Raw genomic sequence first — 22,813 nt, 5'->3', positions numbered from 1 at the left:
ACATGAATTTGATTGGAGTGTGCTTTCCAGAAAAGCATCTTTAAGAGAGCAGGAGAAGCAGCACTGGGCAACAGGAAAAGTTGAGCTGTGATGCAACTGCAAGAGGCCTCAGTTCCTACAGGAAACTCTAGAGAGAGAGAACAGCATTTCAGAGTTGTCCCAATGGAGTCAAGGAGGCCATTCATTAGTATTGAGGCCAGGGTTATGGGAGTCTGGTTTCCCCTGAGGAGGGAGTATAATCCCTTCAGCTGAAGGCAGTGCCCGGAGCACAGCTCAGCTGTGAGCCCTCAGCGGCCAGTCCCAGCCCCTGAGGGAAGGAGTGCCAAAGTGCTGCAGGGATATTAGGGCGACAAACCACAGCACCCACTACAGCAGCAAACATGGATATCTTTTCTCCCCCGGAACAACCTCATAGACACAACTGCCCTTAAACCCCAATACTATAGAGTACCATGGGATCTACCTTTTGTTTTAAGAAATCATTGTGAACACAAGGACTATGTCCGTCTTGTTCATCAGCATTACTTCAACGCTTGTGTACTTGGCACATGGTGTATGTTAAATAAAAATTTGTTGAATGGATACATAAACTGGTTAACCAGTTTTTAAAAGCAGTTGATGCATTTATACTTAATTGGATATTAGTTGCTCCTGTTAAATCATGAACTACTCAGGGCAAGAGGCTTTCTTAATTATTCCTGTATTTCTAGCATCTAGGACAAGTCCTGGTAGTGATACACTGTCCCCTACCGCCACCAGCACACACACAAAATTGTTAGCAGAACAACAGCTTAATACTATGCCCAGTGAGACAAGAATTCAATCTACCACATATTGTGTATCTACTATTTTACCATATACTTCCTCCTTTTATGATATTGGGGTTCACTTTCTAAGATGCCCCTTTCGGGAGCAGGGGTTAAAAATAATTTTTTTTTTTTTTTTTTAAGCGGTACGCGGGCCTCTCACTGTTGTGGCCTCTCCCGTTGCGGAGCACAGGCTCCGGACGCGCAGGCTCAGCGGCCATGGCTCACGGGCCCAGCCGCTCCGCGGCATGTGGGACCTTCCCGGACCGGGGCACGAACCCGTGTCTCCTGCATCGGCAGGCGGACTCTCAACCACTGCGTCACCAGGGAGGCCCAATTTCTATTTTTTTAGAAACAACTACACACTGGACATTTTACATTTATTGTTTCTAAACGTTCCAACAATACATTCAGCAATAACAAAAACGGAGCTCAGCGAGTTTAACAAACCAAAAGATTACCTATCAAGTGACGTGGTAACTGGAGGAGCTAGGAAATCAAAACCTGCTCTGCTGGACTCCAGAGCCCATGCTTCCTCCCCCCTGCCGGGCTATTTTCTTATTACCACCTATCTTTTTTTTTTTTTTGGCGTTACGCGGGCCTCTCACCGCTGTGGCCTCTCCCGTTGCGGAGCACAGGCTCCGGACGCGCAGGCTCAGCGGCCACGGCTCACGGGCCCAGCCGCTCCGCGGCATGTGGGACCTTCCCGGACCGGGGCACGAACCCGTGTCCCCTGCATCGGCAGGCGGACCCTCAACCACTGCGCCACCAGGGAAGCCCATTACCACCTATCTTTGATGTCCAGCTTACCAGGTAGTTACAGCAGCCCTTGGCGTTCCACCGGATTTCCTAGGGGTACGCTCGCACTCACAGACGCGGCCTAGCAAACTAGGCAGTGACCTGCTGTCTCATTACGGAGAGCCCACGCCCTTCCCGAAGTTCCTTTGAGGAGGGCGGGGTTAGGCAAACCCCTTTAAGGCACAGCCAATCACCCACAGAGGAAATCTACCGCGAACTTCCTGAAGAAGCCCAGCTGAAAAGAATCTTCCTCTTGCCTAAAAACAACCCAGAGGTTTTCAATTTTCAGGTCTTTCTGGAAAGACTGAGATGCCCCGGGTTCTGAAACAAGAGCTTCCTGAGATGTTTCATAGTGGGCTGTGGGCTGAGATAATGAAGACACATCTCTCCCCACCTTTCTCTCAACCTCTCTCTCTTTCACACACGCGCCCACACACATGTGCATGCACGGACACACACACTTTCAGATTTCTTTGGCACGTTCGTGCCCAGTCCCATCAGAACTGACTGCTTGGGTTCCTGGGTGCTTCTGTTGTCACCTTTCTTTGGTTCACACCACTTCCCAGAGCTTCGGGAATTAGGCACAGACAGAACTCTTGTATCCGCTTATGCCTCCCACCTGGTGACTGCTAAATGCCCCTGGAAAGTTACAGTCGTTTTTAGCCTTGGACAATGGATGGTCCCATTTAATGGAACAAACCTGCGCTCTACATACAGTTCTGTCCAGGGGCCTGAGCTCATTCCGACTCTGTGTGCACCACGGCCCTCTCACCGGCCTCAAATGATTCCTCCATCTGGTTCTTGTTCACCTTTGACCTTTAGGGAGATACATTTCCCAGGACTTTTCAAAATGGCACCCTCCCGGCAGCCTTGGCGACTGTATGCAAATGACTGCTGACCCTGGTCCATCACTCCTTAGAGGTTGATCTAACCAGTCCCACCTGGTCTCCTTTGTTGTTACGGTGCTAGAGTCATCTGGGCTAGTCTTAGAAATGCCCTCTTAACGCTGTAATGTTCGGGAGTTTTCAGATGTAAGCTGGATGAATGACAACTTGCCTTATTATCACATTAGGGACGTTCCCAGGAAGAAAAACCAGGCTTATCTCTGTGGCTATGTAGTTTTAAGGTGACCTACAGCAGTTCAGCACCATGACAGCAGTTCATTATTCTTTTCCGAAAACATGCTGCTTACCAAAGATTTTAGATTATCACATAGAGAAAACTGATGAAATTTTTAAAGATATGTATCTTTTTCTTTTTGAAGGGAAAATAAAAGTAAATGACTCGGTGGGACAAGGAATGTATGTAGTAAAAAGCAACTAACATGACTGTTAGGAATAGAATCCCAGAGGACCTGGCAAGGAATTCCACTCCCTCAAGGGTAAATCTCAAAGGCACACTGGCAGGCAGTGAGGTAAGGGCCCTGAGCTGAAGACAATTAGTGCTCAGTAAACAAACGGAAGCATTTTGCTTTCTGCCCAATTTCAGTCCCGCCTTCCAAGCAGCTTGTGTGATCAGTTCTTAAGGAAAAAAATAAAAGTTCAAATTCCCATAGTAATTCAGTTTGCAAAGTGGATTCTATGTGATTTGTGGAGGAACAGCGTGTTTTGTTTTGTTTTGTGTCAGGGCTTCTGAATGGCAATTTCAGAAAAATGTGCTGAGTCATGAATCCCTAAGGATGCAAGATTTTGACAAGAACATGCATGGGGGAGGGCAAGAGCTGTGACAGAAGGCTCATTCTCCTTCTTCTAAATGAGGCTCTTCAGGGCAAACACGTACCCCACACCTGGGCCCAGGAACACTGGATACTGAGAAGCCACTCACTCACTAAAGAATAATGACCACAACAAAAATAATAATAGCTAATATTTACTGAACATGTGCCAGGTATACATATGGGTTATCTTATTCAATTCCCACAATAGCCCTATGACGTGTATGACAAATGAGAAGACAGGCTTTGAGAGGCTAAATAATTTGCTGACAATCACCCAGCCACAGGAACTGGGCTGGGATTTGAACCCAGGAATCAACCCTAATAAGTACGTACACTGTCTCTCCAAGTATTATCCATGTATTATTCACAGATCTCGGATCATTTTAACTGATTGTAGTTAAACTTACTCAGAGGCATCTTACTCACTGGCATTCTTCAGACACAATCAACTATAGAACAAAAGGTCCCAAGATTGTTAATATTAATGAAGGAGAAATTATATGGCACTGCTCATGTAAGTTGTGTATTTATGTGTTTAATATAACACTCCTTCCAAGTCAAAGAAAAAAGGAGACATTCTTTTATTAAAAACAGAGCTCTTGGGCTTCCCTGGTGGTGCAGTGGTTGGGAGTCTGCCTGCCGATGCAGGGGACACGGGTTCGTGCCCCGGTCCAGGAGGATCCCACGTGCCGTGGAGCAGCTGGGCCCGTGAGCCATGGCCGCTGAGCCTGCACGTCCGGAGCCTGTGCTCCACAGCAGGAGAGGCCACAGCGGTGGGAGGCCCGCGTACCACAAAAAATAAAAAAATAAAATAAATAAAAAATAAACAAAAAAACCCCAGAGCTCTTCATTTCCTGTAACGTCCTGAGTTGAGATGATCCTACGGTGATTACTAGAAGTTGAGGCTGTGTGAGGTCATGGGCCTTTCTGGCTAGTACAACTGCCATCCTGCTCGGTCATGACCTCCCAGAGCAGGAACTCCTGATTCTTGGGACTGTTTCTCATGGGGACTTTAAAAGTTGGTGGCTGAACCTTCTCCCCTGAAGACACGGTCACCCTAGAGAAAATTAGATCACCAACCGGCTTCTAGGAGGCCCATCAGAGAGAGAGAGAGAGAAGGAGAGAGAGAAGGAGAGAAAGCAGAAAGCAGAAGTGAGGAGATGTTAGAGTCAGTGAAGACTTTCTTATTTCATATATTTCCCCAAATCAGCCCCAGGCACTTGGAATGTCAAGAAATATCTTGAGTCACAAAAGAAAGATCGTATTCTAATCAATAAAATTTCATTATTAAATGGGTTTTTTAAATGCTTAGGAAATAGGCAAGTTAAGAATAATTATTTACATAAACATGACTCTTCTATTCCCTAAAGGACTGGCTTTATAGCAACCCTCCCAGCTAGGCCCCATTTTCTAGCCACGTTAGAAATCAAAGGGTTTGCTAGAAACCTTTCTCATTTTACTTTTGGAAATTACTTGTGGATGTTGTTTATGTCGTGGCAATTATGTTTCACACCATACAAAGAGGGTCATAAACCCCATCTCACAGGGCTATTATGAGGGATGAATAATATGTGATTGGAACAGACCAAGAATTCCATTAATGAGTAGCAAGATCAATACTAATAATTCCAAAGGGGCGTCTGTCTCCCTTTCCTCAAAAGGAGTCTGTAGGACTGATATTTTAGCTTTTTGGAAGGCAATGGTCAAAATGGTTTAGCAAATTGACTTTTGAATATGCTAATATCTGTATCACCAGATTCTGGATCTGAAGTGAAATCAGAGAATTCGTATTTTTACATTCAAGTAAAGTATGACTGTAATTCGGGGGGGGCTAAGAAGAAAAAAGGCAACCACACTGAGGCAAAACAAACAAAAAGTATTTTATTGTAACTTAAAATTCATTCCCTAGACAATGGATAATGCACACACTGGAAGACATTAGTAGACATGGTAAAGACGCACTTGGACAAGTATCAACATTGATGAATGTGCGGATGGCATAAAGTTAAGAAAAGCTCTTCCCTGGTGGCGCAGTGGTTGAGAGTCCGCCTGCCGATGTAGGGGACACGGGTTCGTGCCCCGGTCCGGGAAGATTCCGCATGCCGCAGAGCGGCTGCGCCCATGAGCCATGGTCACTGAGCCTGCGCGTCCGGAGCCTGTGCTCCGCAACGGGAGAGGCCACAACAGGGAGAGGCCCGCGTACCGCAAAAAAAAAAAAAAAAAAAAAGTTAAGAAAAGGTTATTGGATTTCCCGAACACGATATTGGCAAAAAGAAACTTTTATCACAAAAACATTTCCTTTAATTTTTTTTGAATGGTATTTATTTTACTTACTAACCTTGACAGTGACTAAAGAGTGAGGCATAGAAAAGTTTCCAGAAGTCTTAATATGGAGCAGAAGTCCAAGTGCTTTGGGGCCCCATTATTGGGTTATTGAATAGGATTCACTCAGTTATGAAATTCCCCGCACTCCAGGTTTACTGCCTGGAAAAACACTATTTACCGACCTCACTGAGGTGCTGTGGGGATTCATGCTTATAAAGTGCTTCACGTGCCTTTGAAGAAAGGCAACATAGAAGTATAAAATAACCTTACATATTTCAAAAGAAATGAAAAGACAATTTTGGCACAGTGGGAAGAGTGACTCCTATTTAAAGAACCAAACTTGTCCATTTATTAAAAACCCCTCACCTCAATGGGTTTTTGGTTTGTTTCTTTATTTAAGAGAAAAGAAAAATGTTTCTCTGCTGTCAATCTTAAAACAGTCATTCTCAACTCAGGTTGTGCTCTCAGAATCACTTAAAGAGTTCATTAAAAATACAGATGCTTAGCCCACAACCTAGAGCTACATAATCAAAGTCTCTACTAGCGGTACTCAGGCAACTACATTTTGAAAAGGATCTATAGAAGATTCTGATGCATAGCAAAGTTTTTAAAACATTTCCTTAGAAAAATGTCAACATATTAAATGTTGATTTTCTTCCTAGAACATTTTGCTTAAGAGTGAATAAAGTTGGAGGAGGGTATCAATTTCTTATTGCCTTTTTCCCTTCCCACGTACTGAATAGCACACAGGCTCGGAGCACAACGTGTGCACATCCACACACATATCCATACACACACAAATTTTTAGTTCTGCCCTTGAATTAAAATTGGATAGTGATAAAATCTGATAGTAGCAAATAAATGCTTCACTGACAAGACATGCAAGGACTTGCAACTCATCCCCACTGTGCCCAAAGCAAATGGATGTTTCCCATTTGCCAGAACGGAATGGTTTAAATATGCATTTCCAATTTGGAAACAGGTAAAATCAGCACTTCTTGGGAAACATCAGCTGAGCGGATGCTGACAAACAAAAGTGAGCGAGGTTCCAGCGGCCAACCATGAAGAAAGGCTACAGTAACTCTACTCCTCTGTTTGGAGATTGCCTGCAACTCAGCAAACACCTTAGGAATTGAAAGGATGTATCCTCAGTGGGCACCAAACATGTGGGTGGTTCATCAAGGTAAACAGAGTACAATAAGTCCCCTACATACGAATGAGTTCCATTCTGAGAGTGCATTCGCAGTCCAATTTGTTTGTAAGTTCAACAAAGTTAGCCTACATACCCAACTAACACAATCGGCTCTATAGTACTGTACTGTAATAGGTTTATAATACTTTTTCACACAAACAATACATAAAAAACAAACACAAAAAATAAAGAAAACACTTTTAATCTTACAGTACATTACCTTGAAAAGTACAGTAGTACCAGCTACATCATCACTGCTTTTACGCTTGCTTCTGGACATCCTGGGCTTGAAATAAAGATACTGTACCACTGTACGCTATACAGTACTGTACAGTAAAGTACACAAAAGCACAACCACTTGTAGAGGATGCACGCACATGACAATCTACGCCAGACACGTGAACTAACTTACATGATCAGACATGCGAACGCACTTCCTATCTTTGAAAGTTCGCAACTTGAAGGTTCATAGGTAGGGGACTTACTGTGATGAAAACTGCTGACGGTAGTTTAAAATATCATTTTTAAAAAATGATCAATTTTGTGCCACCGCAATTCTTACCGCTGTTTTAGGAACCCCTTTCATCTCCTGACTGGCTCGAAGTCTTCTATTTACTAGCGCGGCTAGCAGAGAGGAGAGAGTGATTTAGTCCCTGGCAGGCTACACACATATCTCGTCACGCTGCTTGCACCAGTTCTGAAATAGCTAGAGTCTCCTCTGGCTGCCTTGCAATGGAACTAATGGAGTCTGCAGAGAAATCATATTTCTTTACACAGAGAAAGCCTTCTGAGGGCTGGCCAAAATGATCACAATGTCCAGAACTCATCAATAATAGTAAAACAGAATAGTCCCACTTCTTGGAAAAAGGAAAAAAGAGGAAAAAAAAATACAGGAGATAGAGGCTATATATACAGTACATAGAGAATAGGATATGTAAAAAAAAAAAAAATTCATTCAGATCACGCACAGTGCAATTTTGCTATGAGAAAACAGTCCTCAGTGCCTTCCAATATTCCTCTAAACATTAGAGGAATTAGAGGCAACTTTGTACAAAAAGGTTGTTGGAGCTGGCTTGGGGAGTTGCTTGTTGCACGTATCCCAGGAAGGCAAGGCTGCCAGCAGCAGAATAAAACCTCCCAGCAGGACGCAGAAGCCACTAAAATAAAATGCAATGTCATAGGTGTGGGTCCAGTCATAAAACCAACCTGAAAAGGGAGGAAGAAAAAAGTGAGTTTGATAGACATAGTATGAATAGGAATACTCTAATTTCATCAATTTATATACAGTTCGTGGGACTGACATATACACACTACTATATATAGAATAGATAACTAATAAAGACCTACTGAATAGCACAGGGAACTCTACTCAGTGCTCTGTAATGATCTATATATGGGAATAGAATCTAAAAAAGAGTGGATATATGTGTATGTATAACTGACTCACTTTGCTGTACAGCAGAAACTAACACAACATTGTAAACCAACTATACTCCAATAAAAAAATTAATTTAAAAAATTTATATACAGTGCAGATTAGGATATATATTACCCAATCTACTCCCTAAGTGGCCTAATGGGAGTTAGAGGAGGAGAATTTCTCAAATAGTTGGACAAGAATAAGCAGGCATTTTGGGTTTCTCCCAGATGAAGAATAAACACAGATTCCTGAGAAAGCGTACTGGCTTTTCCAACTACATCAAAGTGATTTTGAATAAATCACGATCAGGAGACATTCCACGCAGATTTATGTTGTATAAATCTGTGCTATTCTTACACTATGAATTTCTGTATCCAGAGATGTTACAAAGAAGAACAGTACAGTGGATTGACTTTATGATAAATATCTTACCAACAATTGGTGGTCCAAGGCTATTTCCAAGTCCAGCAAAGAACATTAATATCCCGTAGGCATGGGCTAATTTTTCAATTCCCACAGTCTTCGTGGTCACATAAGGAAAGATGGACCAATTACCAGTAAGAAACCCTAGGATCCCAGAAAGTAGTGCCAACGTGACATAGCTTTTGGCAAATGGAATTGCACACAAGGCCAGGCTCATAATTATTAAGGTAGCTACGTAAAGATATAAGGTATTAATCCACTTGAAGTCAGCCAGTATCCCTAAAATGAGTTTACCAACTGCTGTCATAATGCCAATAATAGAAATAAGTGGCATAGGAAACTCTTCTTCTTTCACATTTGAACTTCTTGCTACATCTTCCATAAGTAATGAAGGTGGAAACCCTCCGATGTCAAAAAGAAAGATGGCAATGAAGAGTGCTGAAAATACTTTGTTTTTAAAAAGAGCCACAGTTTCTTCACAGTAGTTTTTATATAACTGCCATTTCCTCTTGGCAAGCTGTTTGCAAAAATATGTCCGTTCTGCAACTTTCTTTTTGTACGTTTCAGTCTCTTTTGTGTGTGCCATTGTTGTTGGGTTTTTATGAAGCAGACTCTCTGGTTTCCAGTCACCACTGGCTAAAGTGCTCTTACATGTTTCCTCACCACGGTAGGTCTTTTCAAGAATGTTTATGTTTTCTTCCAGGTTCTTGTCTTTTTCATTGTAAATCGAGTATCTACCTGGTACATTTTCCAGAGCTATTTTTTCAGGCAAAGTGCAATCAGAGGACTGAAGGGGTCTCATCAGACTGCCACAGGCTAATATATTTAAAGCTAAAGCACCTACAATCAGCAGGCATCCATCCAGTCCATAGAACTCAATCAGCAGCCTCTGCAGAGCAGCGTATATAAAAAGTCCAATGCTTGAACCTAAAAAGGAAATGGTAACTGTTTAATCTCTCATCATTTGGGGCTCTCAGGACAAGCATTATTAGTATTACGATTTGATTTCTTTTTTTACACTGGCATTCATGTGTGTGCCTTCATATTAAAATCACAGCAAGAATGCTGAAGATAGTAACAACAATAGTGACCATTTATTTTAAGAATTCGCATCTGTATGTCAGACACTGCGTTAAACACATTACATCGCACCATCTTGTTTCATCCTTACAATAACCCTATTGGGTAGGTCCTATTATTATTCCCGGTCTACACTTGAAGTGACCTAGGGCTAGAAAGTTTGAGAAATTTGCCACACATCAGAGAGCTGTAAATGCCATAAGAAGGATTCACACCCAGTCTGACACCAGGAGCCCAACGTCCTTAACAAATACCTACGCAACTCCTTTTTGGGTACTTAAAAAAGCACCAAAAAAGTACGTTTCTGGCTCCATGTTATGTATGCATTCCTTTTGGAAAAGAAAAGTTCTCACGTTTTATTTTTTGATGAAGGATATATTTTAGTTTTAGGATATTTATAGTGGTTTGATAGCTCAAATCCATTGCTAATCACCAGAATGGATGCTTGATATTAATAAACTATGAGAAGAGTAAAGTGGGCAACTTTTTGGGCAACACTGTAAATACTCCATTTTTTAAGCATAGATCATACTAACCACACTGGAATGGAAAGTTACATTAGCCCAATTAATTTGCAGTGTTCTTATATGGCTCTGATTTCAAGTTTTTGATTGTTTTAAAATTTAAATACCATCGAGAAATGTCACGTGAAAACACAGGAAAGAAATAAGTAGATCTGTAATAAAAAAAAATAGTCTAAATAGGTTGATCATACTTTTTAAACGGTCTATACCAAATTATATCAAAACCCCAATAGGATGCCAAGCTTACGGTAAAAACCCATCAAAAATTCTTACAAATAACCAAATGGCTTTGTCTTAGAGTTATAAGAAAACTTTTTTTCTTTCTTTTGGTACCACAGTTGTCCCTTCCTAATATATTTAAAGTTAACTCCTTCATCCCCAAAGAAAAAAGACTTCGCTTGCAAACGTTAATTAATAGCTCACATTAATGTAATGACAGCTAAAATAGTATCTTTTTGTGGCTACCAAGAAAGTGTCTCTTTGCTGACTACTGAGAAGTTATAAAAGTAGATGAATTGAATTCTGCCTTATCTTTTTAAAAGTGGCACATACTTCAAAAGTTGAAAGCATTTCAGAAAACGAACTGAAAGAACTGAAAAGAGGACCTTTCATATAATTCCATACTGCATTAGCATCCATTCCTTATTAATTCATATTTTTCTCCAACACCATTTCTTTGTAGAAGTTCTAACAAAGTGCCGTATAATTAGACACTTAAAAATATTCTTGGTATTTTGAAAGTTCTGTATTTTGACCTTAAGTTGAGAAAATAGATAACTCCCCTTTGCTCACCAACTAACTTTATCTGTCAACATCACGAAATATAAGGGAAACATATAAAATCAATTCAATAGGTTTTATCAAACACCTATGATATGCTAAGTGTACGACAGGGCAGCAAAATAAAATTCCACTTTGGACACTAGTTTCTTTAGCCCACAGCCCATGAGAATGTAGTTATGGCTTAGAACGATGCAGGAGGGAATTCCCTGGTGGGCCAGGGGTTAGGACTCCGCACTCTCACTGAAGAGGGCCCAGGTTCGATCCCTGGTGGGGGAACTAAGATCCCACAAGCCACGATGCTTGGCCAAAAAGAAGAGAAAAAAAAAAGATGCAGGATTCTTTCAGGGCAGTGAAGAGTAATTAGAGCTCTCTTGTGGAACTGTGTAAACCGTAAAACCATAATTTTTAATCTTCAAAAATAAAATCCCAATTTAAAAATCAACACGATAAAGGAAAAAGTGAAATAAAACACTAATTATGCTTCCATGCATGCCTAAAGTATACATTATCACAAAGAGGGAGAATATGAATTGATGTTCAGGGAACCTGAAACAATAAGAGATACACTCATGCTTTGATTAAGACCAGGGGTCAACAGACTTTTTCTATAAAGGGCTAGAGAGTAAATAATTAAGGCATAGTGAGCCATACAACCTCTGTCACAAATGCTCAACTCAGCCCTTGAAGCGTGAAAGCAGCCAGAGAAGAATCATGAAGGAACGAATATGGTTGTGTTTCAATAAAGCTTTATTTATGGACACTGAAACTTTTAATTTTACCTAATTTCATGTGCCACGAAATATTCTTCTTTCGATTTTTTTTCAACGAAACAAAAATGTAAAAACCATTTTTAGCTCACAAGCTGTCCAAAAACAGGTAATAGACAAGTTTTGGTCCACGGGCATTAGTTTATCAATCCCTGTTCACCAGGGATTAAGATCGTTTCCCCAAAACCTCCATTTCATGCCCATGTTTCTTTCTTTCAACTGGATCACAATATTTCAACTAGGTCTCATTCTTTCTTTTTTTTTTTTTTTTTAGATTTTTTTCTTGACATGGACCATTTTTAAAGTCTTTATTGAATTTGTTACAATACTGCTTCTGCTTTATGCTTTGTTTTTGTTGCCCCGAGGCCTGTGGGATCTTAGCTCCCCAACCAGGGATCGAACCCGCACCCCCTGCACTGGAAGGCGGAGTCTTAACCCCTGGACCGCCAGGGAAGTCCCAGGTCACGTTATTTCAACTATATTTTGCTTTTGGTTTTTTTTTTCAATTAAAGAAAAACTCTACTGTGAGTTTTGTTTTTCTTGTCACCACTTTCACTGAAGGTGGATACTACAGTGTGAAGCTTTGTGTCTCTCCGAAATTTGTGAATTGAAATCTTAACCCCCAGTGTGATGGAATTAGGAGGTTTCTCCTTTGAGAGGTGATTAGGTCATAGGGTAGAACCCTCCTGAATGGGATTAGTGCCATTATAAAAGAGACCCTCAGAGAGCTTCCTCTTCCCTTCTGCCACATGAGGACAAAGGGAGAAGGTGGCAGTCTGTAACCCAGAAGAGGGCTCTCAGCAGAATCTAACCACGCTGACCTTGACACCCTGATCTCAGACTTCCAGCCTCCAGAACTGTGAGAAATAAATTTCTATTGTGTATAAGCCACTCAATCTATGCTACTTTACAGCAGTCTGAATAGACAAAGACAGTGGATTCATGCTGCTCCTTAACTTTGCCTCATCTAACTTCCTATGTGCTACAACTAAAAACTCCGATTCTGCCAAATCTAGATTGTCCACAGTCAATCCATTTTGGTTCAGTGTGCCACAGCCCAGTCTCTAATGCTCTCGTCTTTAGACCGAGTGAAAGCAAGAGCAGCTCTCTCAGCATACAATTTCCAACATCTTCATCACGAGTAAATTCGGACGTTAAAGCAAACCTAGGTCATAATAATAATGACTAACACTTTTAGAGCCCCTGCCATGTGCCTTACACATATGTTCCTTCAATATTCCCAATGACCCAATGTGATGGTGTATGATCAGGCCACCCAAGATGGCTGTTCTCTTGCTCTCTGTACATCCCCTGCCTGACCAGTGCCTGCTTTACCTACACCTACTCGCATGACTGACCTTCCTATATACTGGCCCCAGGCCCCACCTAGTGATTGCTCTTATCCAAGGGGTGGGGAGGTGTGTGCCTCTCTGCTAGTTTCCTGGTAACCAATGAGCCAACCTGATGTCAGTTCCCCTATAACTGGCAATCTCCCCTCCCCACCCCGGGAGCGAAAACCCGCATCCATGTCTTGCCCACCCTCTACCACACACGGTGGGACATCACTCCAGGATCTTGCTTTGGATTTGTAAGCTCCCCCCTTCCATTAAACCACTGATGTCTCTGTCGCTGACTCCAGGCTCTTTCTTCTGTCTTGAAGCTGGGCAAGCACAGGCCTTACAGGGTGCAGCCCAACAGACGGGTGCTATTATTATCCCCATTTTACAGTTCAGAAAACTGAGGCTTAACAGTTAATTTCACAGAACAGGTAACTTGTCCATCACCAGACAGCTACTGAGTGACACAGAATTCAAAACCAAGCAGACTGGCTCCAGGGTCTGGGCTTGTCACTACGTTATAGTGCCTCTACAAAAAATACAGTATAGGTAAGGCCTATTATCCGTTAAGCTGCCAGCCCTGCTCTCACACTCCCTCCCACACTTGTGGGAGATGCTGTCAGGTTCTTTTTTTTTTTTAATTATTATTTTTTTTACATCTTTATTGGAGTATAATGGCTTTACAATAGTGTGTTAGTTTCTGCTTTATAACGAAGTGAATGAGTTATACATATGCATATGTTCCCATATCTCTTCCCTCTTGCATCTCCACCCTCCCACCCTCCCTATCCCACCCCTCCAGGCGGTCACAAAGCACCGAGCTGATCTCCCTGTGCTACGCGGCTGTCAGGTTCTTTAAACTGCCTTCCAACTGCTCTGGCTTCTCCATCTTTTGTTTTTTCTCTTTCTTCTCCCAGTTCTGCCTTAGTCATGCCCTCAGACCCCGGTCCTGTTTCCTCCTAGGGCATGATTCACATTTCTTTCCTGGCAATGCTTCCTTAAACCACCTTGGGGAAATATCCAGCTCGATTTAATTTGATGTGGAAGCACTCCGTTGCCACTGCATTGGCCTCAGGAACAAAACATTAGTTTGGATCCCGCTGCCAGATACACTACTGAAGTACTTCAGCTTATCTGAACGTCTGACCTCCCAGGAATATCTACCCATGAACAAGTAGCAATGTAAACTTAAATACAAGTTTTAGTAAGCTTGGCAGCCTTATCTCCTAAGCAAACTCCTAAAGCATTGGCCACAGAAATTTTGATAAGTTCTCTAAATAGCTTAGAAAAAAATCCATCTGAAAAGTCAAACACCACTTTACAATATCAGAGCAAGTCCAGAAGGCTTTTACACTTACACACACACACACACACACACACACACACACACACACACACACAGCCGCTCCCCGCCCCACCCCGTCATTAAAAGAATAACCAGTGTAAACAGTCTGTTGTTTGGATATGCAAATAGAGCAGCGAGATGTATTCACAAACCAGTACTTTGGAAAAACCCTAAGTTCCACAATAAATGGCGCTGGAGAGGTGTCACAGCATTGTTCTTCCTGACAATGGCCTGAAGGGACCCATTTTCCTTCCATTTCTCCTCTCTTTCCCAGGGATCAGGTGCTTTACTTAAGTGCTCTCTGCTTCTTTTAGCAAGGCTCTCACCAGCAAGTGACTCTCAATTTACTGGACCCATAAGTTTTCTTTTCCTATATTATACTGGACATCTAATGCCCCAGCTTTTTCATACATGTATCTTTAGGGTTTTTTGAAAGCTACACCCATATTTACAGGGGAAAATAAAATTTCCTTCTAGGACTAGAGTAAAATAAATTGTGCTACGTGAATGGCAGCGGGGGCATGGTTGGTTAAACGTATCTGTGCTTTGTAACTCCTAACTTTGATTAGAAGGCTAAAGAGTAGCAATGCTGTACTTATATTGAAAATGTACCTGTTGAAATCAGGCCAAGTGCAAGGCCTCGGCGGCTGTCGAAATACTGGCATGTAATGGTCACTGTTGCAGTGTATAATAAACCACATCCGAGACCTAAACACAAGAAGACATTGCACAAATTAAGCCAGACGGTATTACTTCAATGCAAGAAAAAAAAGAGGTGTAATTAAATAACTCTAATAGGACATCCTGTTACTAACTGGCTAAAACTCTTCAAAGTATGGGTTCCTAGATCCCTCTGATGTTAGTTGTGCAGTTCCAGTGAACACATTGGGCAGCCTTGGTTTTCACTCCACACCCACCCTAAGGTCAGGGCCAAGTCAAAAAATAATCCAATTTCTAAAGCATGAATGAATAATGTAAATTTAAATTAAGACATTATGGAGAGATAGAGAAAATGGTTAAATCACACACCAAATAGCAAAATTTAATCAAACTTGCCCATTAAAATATCTCTGTCTCTCTTCCACACCTTTACCCTTGGTTCAGTGTTCTTCCTCCTCTAGGTCCTCTAAACAATTTTATAAAATCCCCTTCACATGCCAAGGTATTTTGCTAGACTTCATAGCCTGGTACACCCCAGTCTGCAAAACAAAGGCCCTCTGGCGCTCTCAGATCATCCCATCATCGCAAAATGTATATTTGTAAGTTTTTATCTTTTAGAGATGCAAACTACCTCATTTAGGAGTAAAACATCATGTCTTTAGTTTACAATATCTTTGAAAAAAAAAAGAGGAAGAAAATGCAATAAAATATTAGCAACGGTTACATTTAAGTGGTGATCATATGGTTGCTTGCTATACTATTCTCCACTTTTCTGTAAATTTGAAATTCTTTTACAGTTAGAAAGAAAAACCCTTACTACTCACTATCCCTTTCTTGAGACCACAGGGCAATATTTAAGGCTGTTTGTTGGCTTAATCTTTTTCTCCCTATTAAGTATCTAATAACCCCAGTTTTGTTTTTCATAAAAATTTCCTCTGGCTTCTAACTCATAACATTTGCCTTTCTTCTGCAGCATCGTCTGTTCTTGGGGAATCACCCTATAAACAACACAAAAGCCGTAGTCTAAAAACTAATTTTAACTATGACTCATTAGGTGAGTTATTAAGGTCATTGTCATTACTTTCAAATTGCGACCTGGACTATGATTAGAAAGAATACATGGGTTTAACAAATACAACACATAAACATTTTAGGAAATTAGCATTTAACTCAGGACCCAGATGATCATCTGTGATTGCATTAAAAAGTATTCTTGGTCTAAAAAAAAAACCAGTATTCTTGGCTTCCCTGGTGGCGCAGTGGTTGAGAGTCCGCCTGCCGATGCAGGGGACGCGGGTTCGTGCCCCGGTCCGGGAGGATCCCACATGCCGCGGAGCGGCTGGGCCCGTGAGCCATGGCCGCTGAGCCTGCGCGTCCGGAGCCTGTGCTCCGCAACGGGAGAGGCCCGCGTACCGCAAAAAAAAAAAAAAAAAAAAAGTATTCTTAAAGAAATGAGATAGATGAAAAAAATTATACTTTAAATAAACCTTTTAAAATATAGCACACTTTTGTATGATTTAAGGGAAGAGATACTATCTCATTAAAACATGAGTTGGATTGATTTATACATTTATCATTATTACATATAATATACTTCGATGAAATAAGACCTGTTCCTGAACAATCAATTTTGTGAAGCCAAAAAATGTCACCCTTAACTAAATCTATATTTCGGAAAGCCTTTGGAGAGGGAATGAATTTACTTTTGTGTGATTTGGTTGTCAGGGCTCTGTCAAATGGTAGGCATTAGGGACAAGAAAAAAAAAAAGGCATTTCTGATTAATAAATGCCAATGCTAGAAAAGTTAAAACAGTAACTTTTAAACATTTTACCTTAGACTAAAAAGAAAGAAATTTTAAAAAACTATTTCAAGGCCATGGGTTTCAGATAAGATCATCTCATTTTTTTTTAAGTAGCAGAAATTTGAAATGCTTTTTCTCTAAACTTTTCAAAAAGCAGAAGGTGACATGATGCTTTCCCACATCTGTATTAGGATGACCTTAAACCACCAGTTATTAAAAAGATGGTCCTCAAGGTCTTTCAATGGAGTCCATGAAGTCAAAACTATTTTCACGATACTGACATGTTTCCTGCTTTTTTCACTGTGTTCCCATTTATGCTATTGGTGCAAAAGACATGGTGAGAAAAATTTCAAGAGCCTTAGTACAAATCAAGATATTGGTATCCAACTTCATACCTTATATGTTTCATCACCACTCACTCACTCACAGTAAAAGCAAACAAATTTTTTAAAAATGCTTCATCTGAATTACAATTGTTGCCGAGAAAAAGCACGTATGCAATTGTTTTAGTAGCCAGCTAAAGTAGCCACTTTTTCCATGTAACCCTGTATGTATTTGAAAGAAGGTCTGACAGACACAAACTATGGTTACTCAGACTTGAGTATTTGGCAGACATTTTCTTGAAAACAAACAAGGAAAATAACTGACAATAACTGTTACCAATGATAAAATTTGAGCTTTCCAGCAAAAATTAGAATTTTTGGAAACTTTTATCCAACACCATGATTTGACAGATTCCCAACACATAAAGATTTTCTGATAAGCCTATTGGTGATACTAACAAAAGTGATTTTTTAGCTGTTGTTTAATAAAATGTGTCAACATTTTAAAGTTCTTGCATAACTCAGAGGACCAATATTTTTCACATAAACAATTCATGATGTTACAAAATCAGACTTGAATGCTGACCTATTCAAAGTACAGAATAAACAAATTGATTTAATATTACAGAGCACGGAAAGTATATTCATGTGGTTTCAGGTTCCATATTGCAATTAACCCTTGGAAAATTATCATACATCAAGTTTTGGGATAGTATCAAAGAAGGGTTTCTACAGTTACCTGAAAAGATTATTGAAAACCCCTCCCTTTTCCTTTGTGTGAGACCAGATTTCCTTCATAAACTTCAACCAAAAAAGCACATTGCAATAGACTGAGTACAGGGAAGACATGAGAATCCAGATGTCTTCCATGAAGCCAGGCATTAAGGAGATTTGCCAAAATGTAAAACAAGGCCATCCTTCTCACTCAACTTTTTCTTTTGGAAAATAGAATTGTTTTTCATAATAAGTATGTTATTTATGCTAACATGTACTGAGTTTGTTATTATTATCTTTAAATGAATTACTAAACAAATATTTTTAAATTTCTCACCTTTTAATACAGTAAATTTTAACAGAATAAATATAAATAAGTAATTCCACATAATTAAAAGTTCCCTGGGGTCCTAAATAAAAAGAGTGTAAAGGGTTCCAGGAATATAAAGTTTGGAAACCACGGCCTCCTTCTTTGGTCTCCAATCATTTTAAATAATTAATTAATTAATTTGGCCGCACCACGCGACTTGTGGGATCTTAGTGCCCTGACCAGGGATTGAACCTGGGCCATGGCCATGAAAGCACTGAGTCCTAACCCCTGGACCGCCAGAGACTTCCCTGGTCTCCAATCTTCTTTTTTTTTAAATTTATTTTATTTATTTATTTTTGGCTGCGTTGGGTCTTTGTTGCTGCGCGCGAGCTTTTCTCTAGCTGCGGCGAGCGGGGGCTACTCTTCCTTGCGGTGCACAGGCTTCTCATTGCGGTGGCTTCTCTTGCGGAGCACGGGCTCTAGGCGCGCAGTCTTCAGTAGTTGTGGCTCGCAGGCTCAGTAGCTGTGGTGCAGGGGCTTAGTTGCTCCATGGCATGTGGGATCTTCCTGACCAGGGCTCGAACCTGTGTCCCCTGCATAGGCAAGCGGATTCTTAACCACTGCGCCACCAGGGAAGCCCCTCCAATCATTTTTGATCAGACTCCTATCAGTGAAAAAATTTTGAGAATCGATCTCCAGTATAAGCATAATCATTTTTAAAATGAAATACCTAAACTAACGATTCAAAGCATAATCATTAGCAAAATATAATTGTTTTCCTTTACTTACATAGGTGAAACTAAACATATTTACCTGTTCCAGCATTTCCTTTCCATACCTTACGTTTCATTCCACATACTCTGGGTGAGACCACAACCTCAGAGGCCTCTTTTCCCTGATCTCCTCCCATCAAACCATACATCACGCTCTTTATCACTCCCACCGCCTCAATCATCAACCTCCCACCGTGTGAACTACCACTGCCTCAGTTTACCTCCTCCAGATCTTTTCTGTTCTGAACAACGGCCTCCTAATCGCCATCTCAGCCCCCAGTACTTTTCCCACCAATCTACTGTCTAACCCACTGTTATACAGTTCTCATCACATTACTCTCCTGCAATAACGTCCAAATAAACCCTCCATCATCAGGTCTCTGTTGCAAACCAAGCTTTGACATATTTGCAAGTCCCCTCGTGACGTGTGCATTCCTTAAACAAATATCTCTGAAAAGACCCCTATTATCCACTCAAATGCCTCTGAGCATTTGAGCTCCTGGAATGTCCTTCTCCTACCACCCTCACTCCTTTTCCAACCCATGCCCACCTGATCACATCCCACCGGCCCTTCGAGACTCAGCTCAAGCACCAATTCCTGCATGAAGTCTTCTTCTGCAGCCCCTCTCCCGCAGATACATACTATACCCACACTGAATGCTGCTTTCATTTTATAATTGCACTTATTTTACTGTGTTACAAGTTACATATGTACAAGTCTCCTCCCCCCACTAGACAATGAGCTACCTGAGGGCAGGCTGTGTCTTATTCATCTGAGTATCCTGGTTCCAGGTCTGAGCCTGGCACAGAGTGTTAAAGTTATTCTACTACTTTTTCCCATAAACCTCATTTGAATTCCCCAATGTTAAGTCACATTGGCTAATTTCAACCATTTCTATCTATTCTTACTCTGGCTGTCACTCTCTCTTGCATTTCTCTCTTCCTCTCTGTGTCTCATTTCCTCTACTCATATAACAAACACACACACACGGTATGTATGTATGCTTGTGAATATATATTTTAAAAAATATATCTTTACATCTGCTTTACAATTAAATGATGCTGATTTTTTTCACTTAGGCCAGAAAATAAATCTTAGCTGTAAAAATGTTTAAGATTTTTTTACTTTCACAATAATTCATGTAACAGGATGGCATCATTAGAATACAGAATTAGAATTATATGGTTTGAAAAAAAAAGATACAACTAATTTACAACTTGTATGTATTACAGGATGATGGTTTGGGCAAATCACACTTAACAGCCTCATTTCCTCATTTTTCTTAATCTCTACCTGTAACTAAAGAACACCCAGATCAATTAAACTGATAAGAGAGATATAAGAAGAAAATATAACTGAAGTAAAACACTCTAATATGATAAAATGCATGTAATTCAGAAATATAAAGCAAGCATCTCTAAGGAAACAGCATATGAATAAAATCACACAAAACGGACAAGCAGTAAACATTGGAAACTGTGTACATATTTTGAAAATTGTCTATGAATTGTTTTGAAATATTCTTTCATTATATACATATTTTTGTGTATATAACTAAACAGACATCTATCAAGCCCCTACTTTTATATATGAACATTTCCCCCTGCAGTATTATCTCTATGAAAAGGGAATATTTTACTAATAGTGCATTCTAATATGGCAATCTTAAAAAGTGATGAGGGTAAACTTACAGAATCCAGACTCTATGTGTAAAATAGGGGTTAGGTGTAGCACCTAGGACTTTCTTGCTTTGGCCACTGGAAGTCTCATATCCTGGAAAACCCCTTCGTCCTGGGCAAACCAGAACACCTGGTCACTGGGTGTGCCTCTTGGGCCTGCCTCTTGGTCATCTGGGAGAATTTCCCTTTTCTATGGTCTGAAACAAGTATTTGATCACCTCTTAGAATAGCTGAGCCAGTAGGATTTATCATCTTGACCAAAGGTTAAGGTAGGCAATAGCCTATAATATTCCAGAAGTATCTACTTCTAGAAATAAAATTGTGAGAATGGAAATTTGAATGCTGAAAAAGATAAGTTTAGAGCATCCAAATGCAATTACTGTTTATGTTTCTAGCCTAAAACATCTGCATGGAAAAAGTTTAAAAGTTTAAGCAGGGACTTCGCTGGTGGCGCAGTGATTAAGAATCCGCCTGCCAGTGCAGGGGACACGGGTTCAATCCCTGGTCCGGGAAGATCCCACATGCCGTGGAGCAACTAAGCCCATGCTCCACAGCAAGAGAAGCCACCACAATGAGAAGCCCACGCACTACAACGAAGAGTAGCCCGCACACCGCAATGAAGAGTAGCCCCAGCTCGCCACAACTAGAGAAAGCCCATGTGCAGCAACGAAGACCCAACGCAGCCAAAAATAAATAAAATTAATTTAAAAAGAAAAAGTTTAAGCAACTGGCTAGCTTTTTGATTGACATGGCTTTACAAAAGCATATAGCTTTGACACTGGCTTGCTTAAAGCACAAACTTTATATGCTCAGCATGAGTACCTTGAACCTGACACTGGATGGTCAAGAGCACAGGCTTGGGATCAGGCAGGCGTGGATTCAAGTCCCAACTCTATCACTTATTGGCTGTGTGACTTTCAGTTTCCTTATCTTTAAAACAATCTCATAAGATAGTTGTAAAGATTAAGAGACAGAAAAAATGTAAAAGATTTCAGTATCTGTGCTTGGAATATAACGAAGTACCAAAAATAGTCCTTATGCTGAAATATTTTTTCACTTTTCCACCTGAGTATTATGGTATTATATAGCTCTAGCCTCAGACTAATTAGAAAATCATAGTTCCTTTTTATAACTGAACACCCATGAGAGACAAAAGGCGATCTTTAATGGCACAACAAAAAACAAGGGCTTATAAAACTAACTGCTAAAGCGAATATCAGAAAACAACCTTTATCTAATTTGCCATCACTAGAGAAGGAGAATCAGATTGTCTATGAAAGTGGGTTATGCCCTCCTCAAGCTCAATGGATATGCAGATACTAACAAGAAAATGAAGGAAGAGAAAATTGAATTTTTCCAAAATCAAGAAGAGATTATTAAGAAAACAGTAATCAGGTAGCTAAGGAACAATATAATCTGAAGAAAAGAGAAAGCAAGAAATTGACTTGGAGTTGTGCTTTTCAGAAAAGCAATGGGAAATGACTGGGAAGAAGCTTGAGCAAATCATTAAGGGCATATTTCCTGCGGCCCCTCTTCCCATTCCTCCCAGTCTCCCACCACATTTTCTTTTTCCCGATTTTACTAAAGTTATTGAGAACACAGGAGCCTGAATTACCAGGTTTGGCAGTAGGACATACAGTCACTTGAAAACCAGCAAGCTGCCATTTTATTCTAGCTACAAAACCCAAACAAGATAACATCATAATTTCAAGACAATATTTTTTAAAAAATGGTAAAACAGAATTATGCCAACTAATACACTTCACTATTCTTTTTGATGTTTTCTATTATAAACATACCATATAACTTTAATTTTCTTTCTCTATATTATTTAATCTGTTACACAAATAGTCCTGATTCAATAGTGCTTCTTCAGTTACAAAAAGCTGCTGCTGTGCTCTTGAACTAAGAGATCAGAAAGGAATTTAAGGGGAAGGGAACAAACATTCATTAAACACCCGTGTGCCTCTCTACATACATTATCTCACGAATAGTCACAATATCTCTGTGAAGTCGCGTTAGTCTCATTTCACA

The 22,813-nt window shown here is 40.5% G+C and overlaps 1 protein-coding gene across 4 annotated transcripts in view; it reads right to left on the bottom strand.

Moving 5' to 3' along the window:
- Nucleotides 1-5,232: 5,232 nt before the first annotated feature.
- Nucleotides 5,233-22,813, bottom strand: part of SLC16A9 (solute carrier family 16 member 9) — a 68,567-nt gene continuing 50,986 nt past the window's right edge. For all 4 annotated transcript variants that reach the window (XM_082854586.1, XM_082854588.1, XM_082854585.1 and 1 more), the window contains 3 exons: nucleotides 15,130-15,225; nucleotides 8,691-9,608; nucleotides 5,233-8,044 (listed from right to left, as the gene is read on the bottom strand). In XM_082854586.1, the coding sequence (XP_082710712.1) occupies nucleotides 7,857-8,044; nucleotides 8,691-9,608; nucleotides 15,130-15,225 (1,202 nt within the window). In that variant the 3' untranslated portion in view covers nucleotides 5,233-7,856. The remainder of the gene's footprint in view (nucleotides 8,045-8,690; nucleotides 9,609-15,129; nucleotides 15,226-22,813) is intronic.

The sequence above is a fragment of the Leucopleurus acutus genome (assembly GCF_964270905.1).
Source record: "Leucopleurus acutus genome assembly, chromosome: 14".
Taxonomy (NCBI): Eukaryota; Metazoa; Chordata; class Mammalia; order Artiodactyla; family Delphinidae; genus Leucopleurus; species Leucopleurus acutus.
The sequence above is the reverse complement of the archived record's forward strand: the minus strand, read 5'-3'. Positions and strand labels throughout refer to the sequence as shown.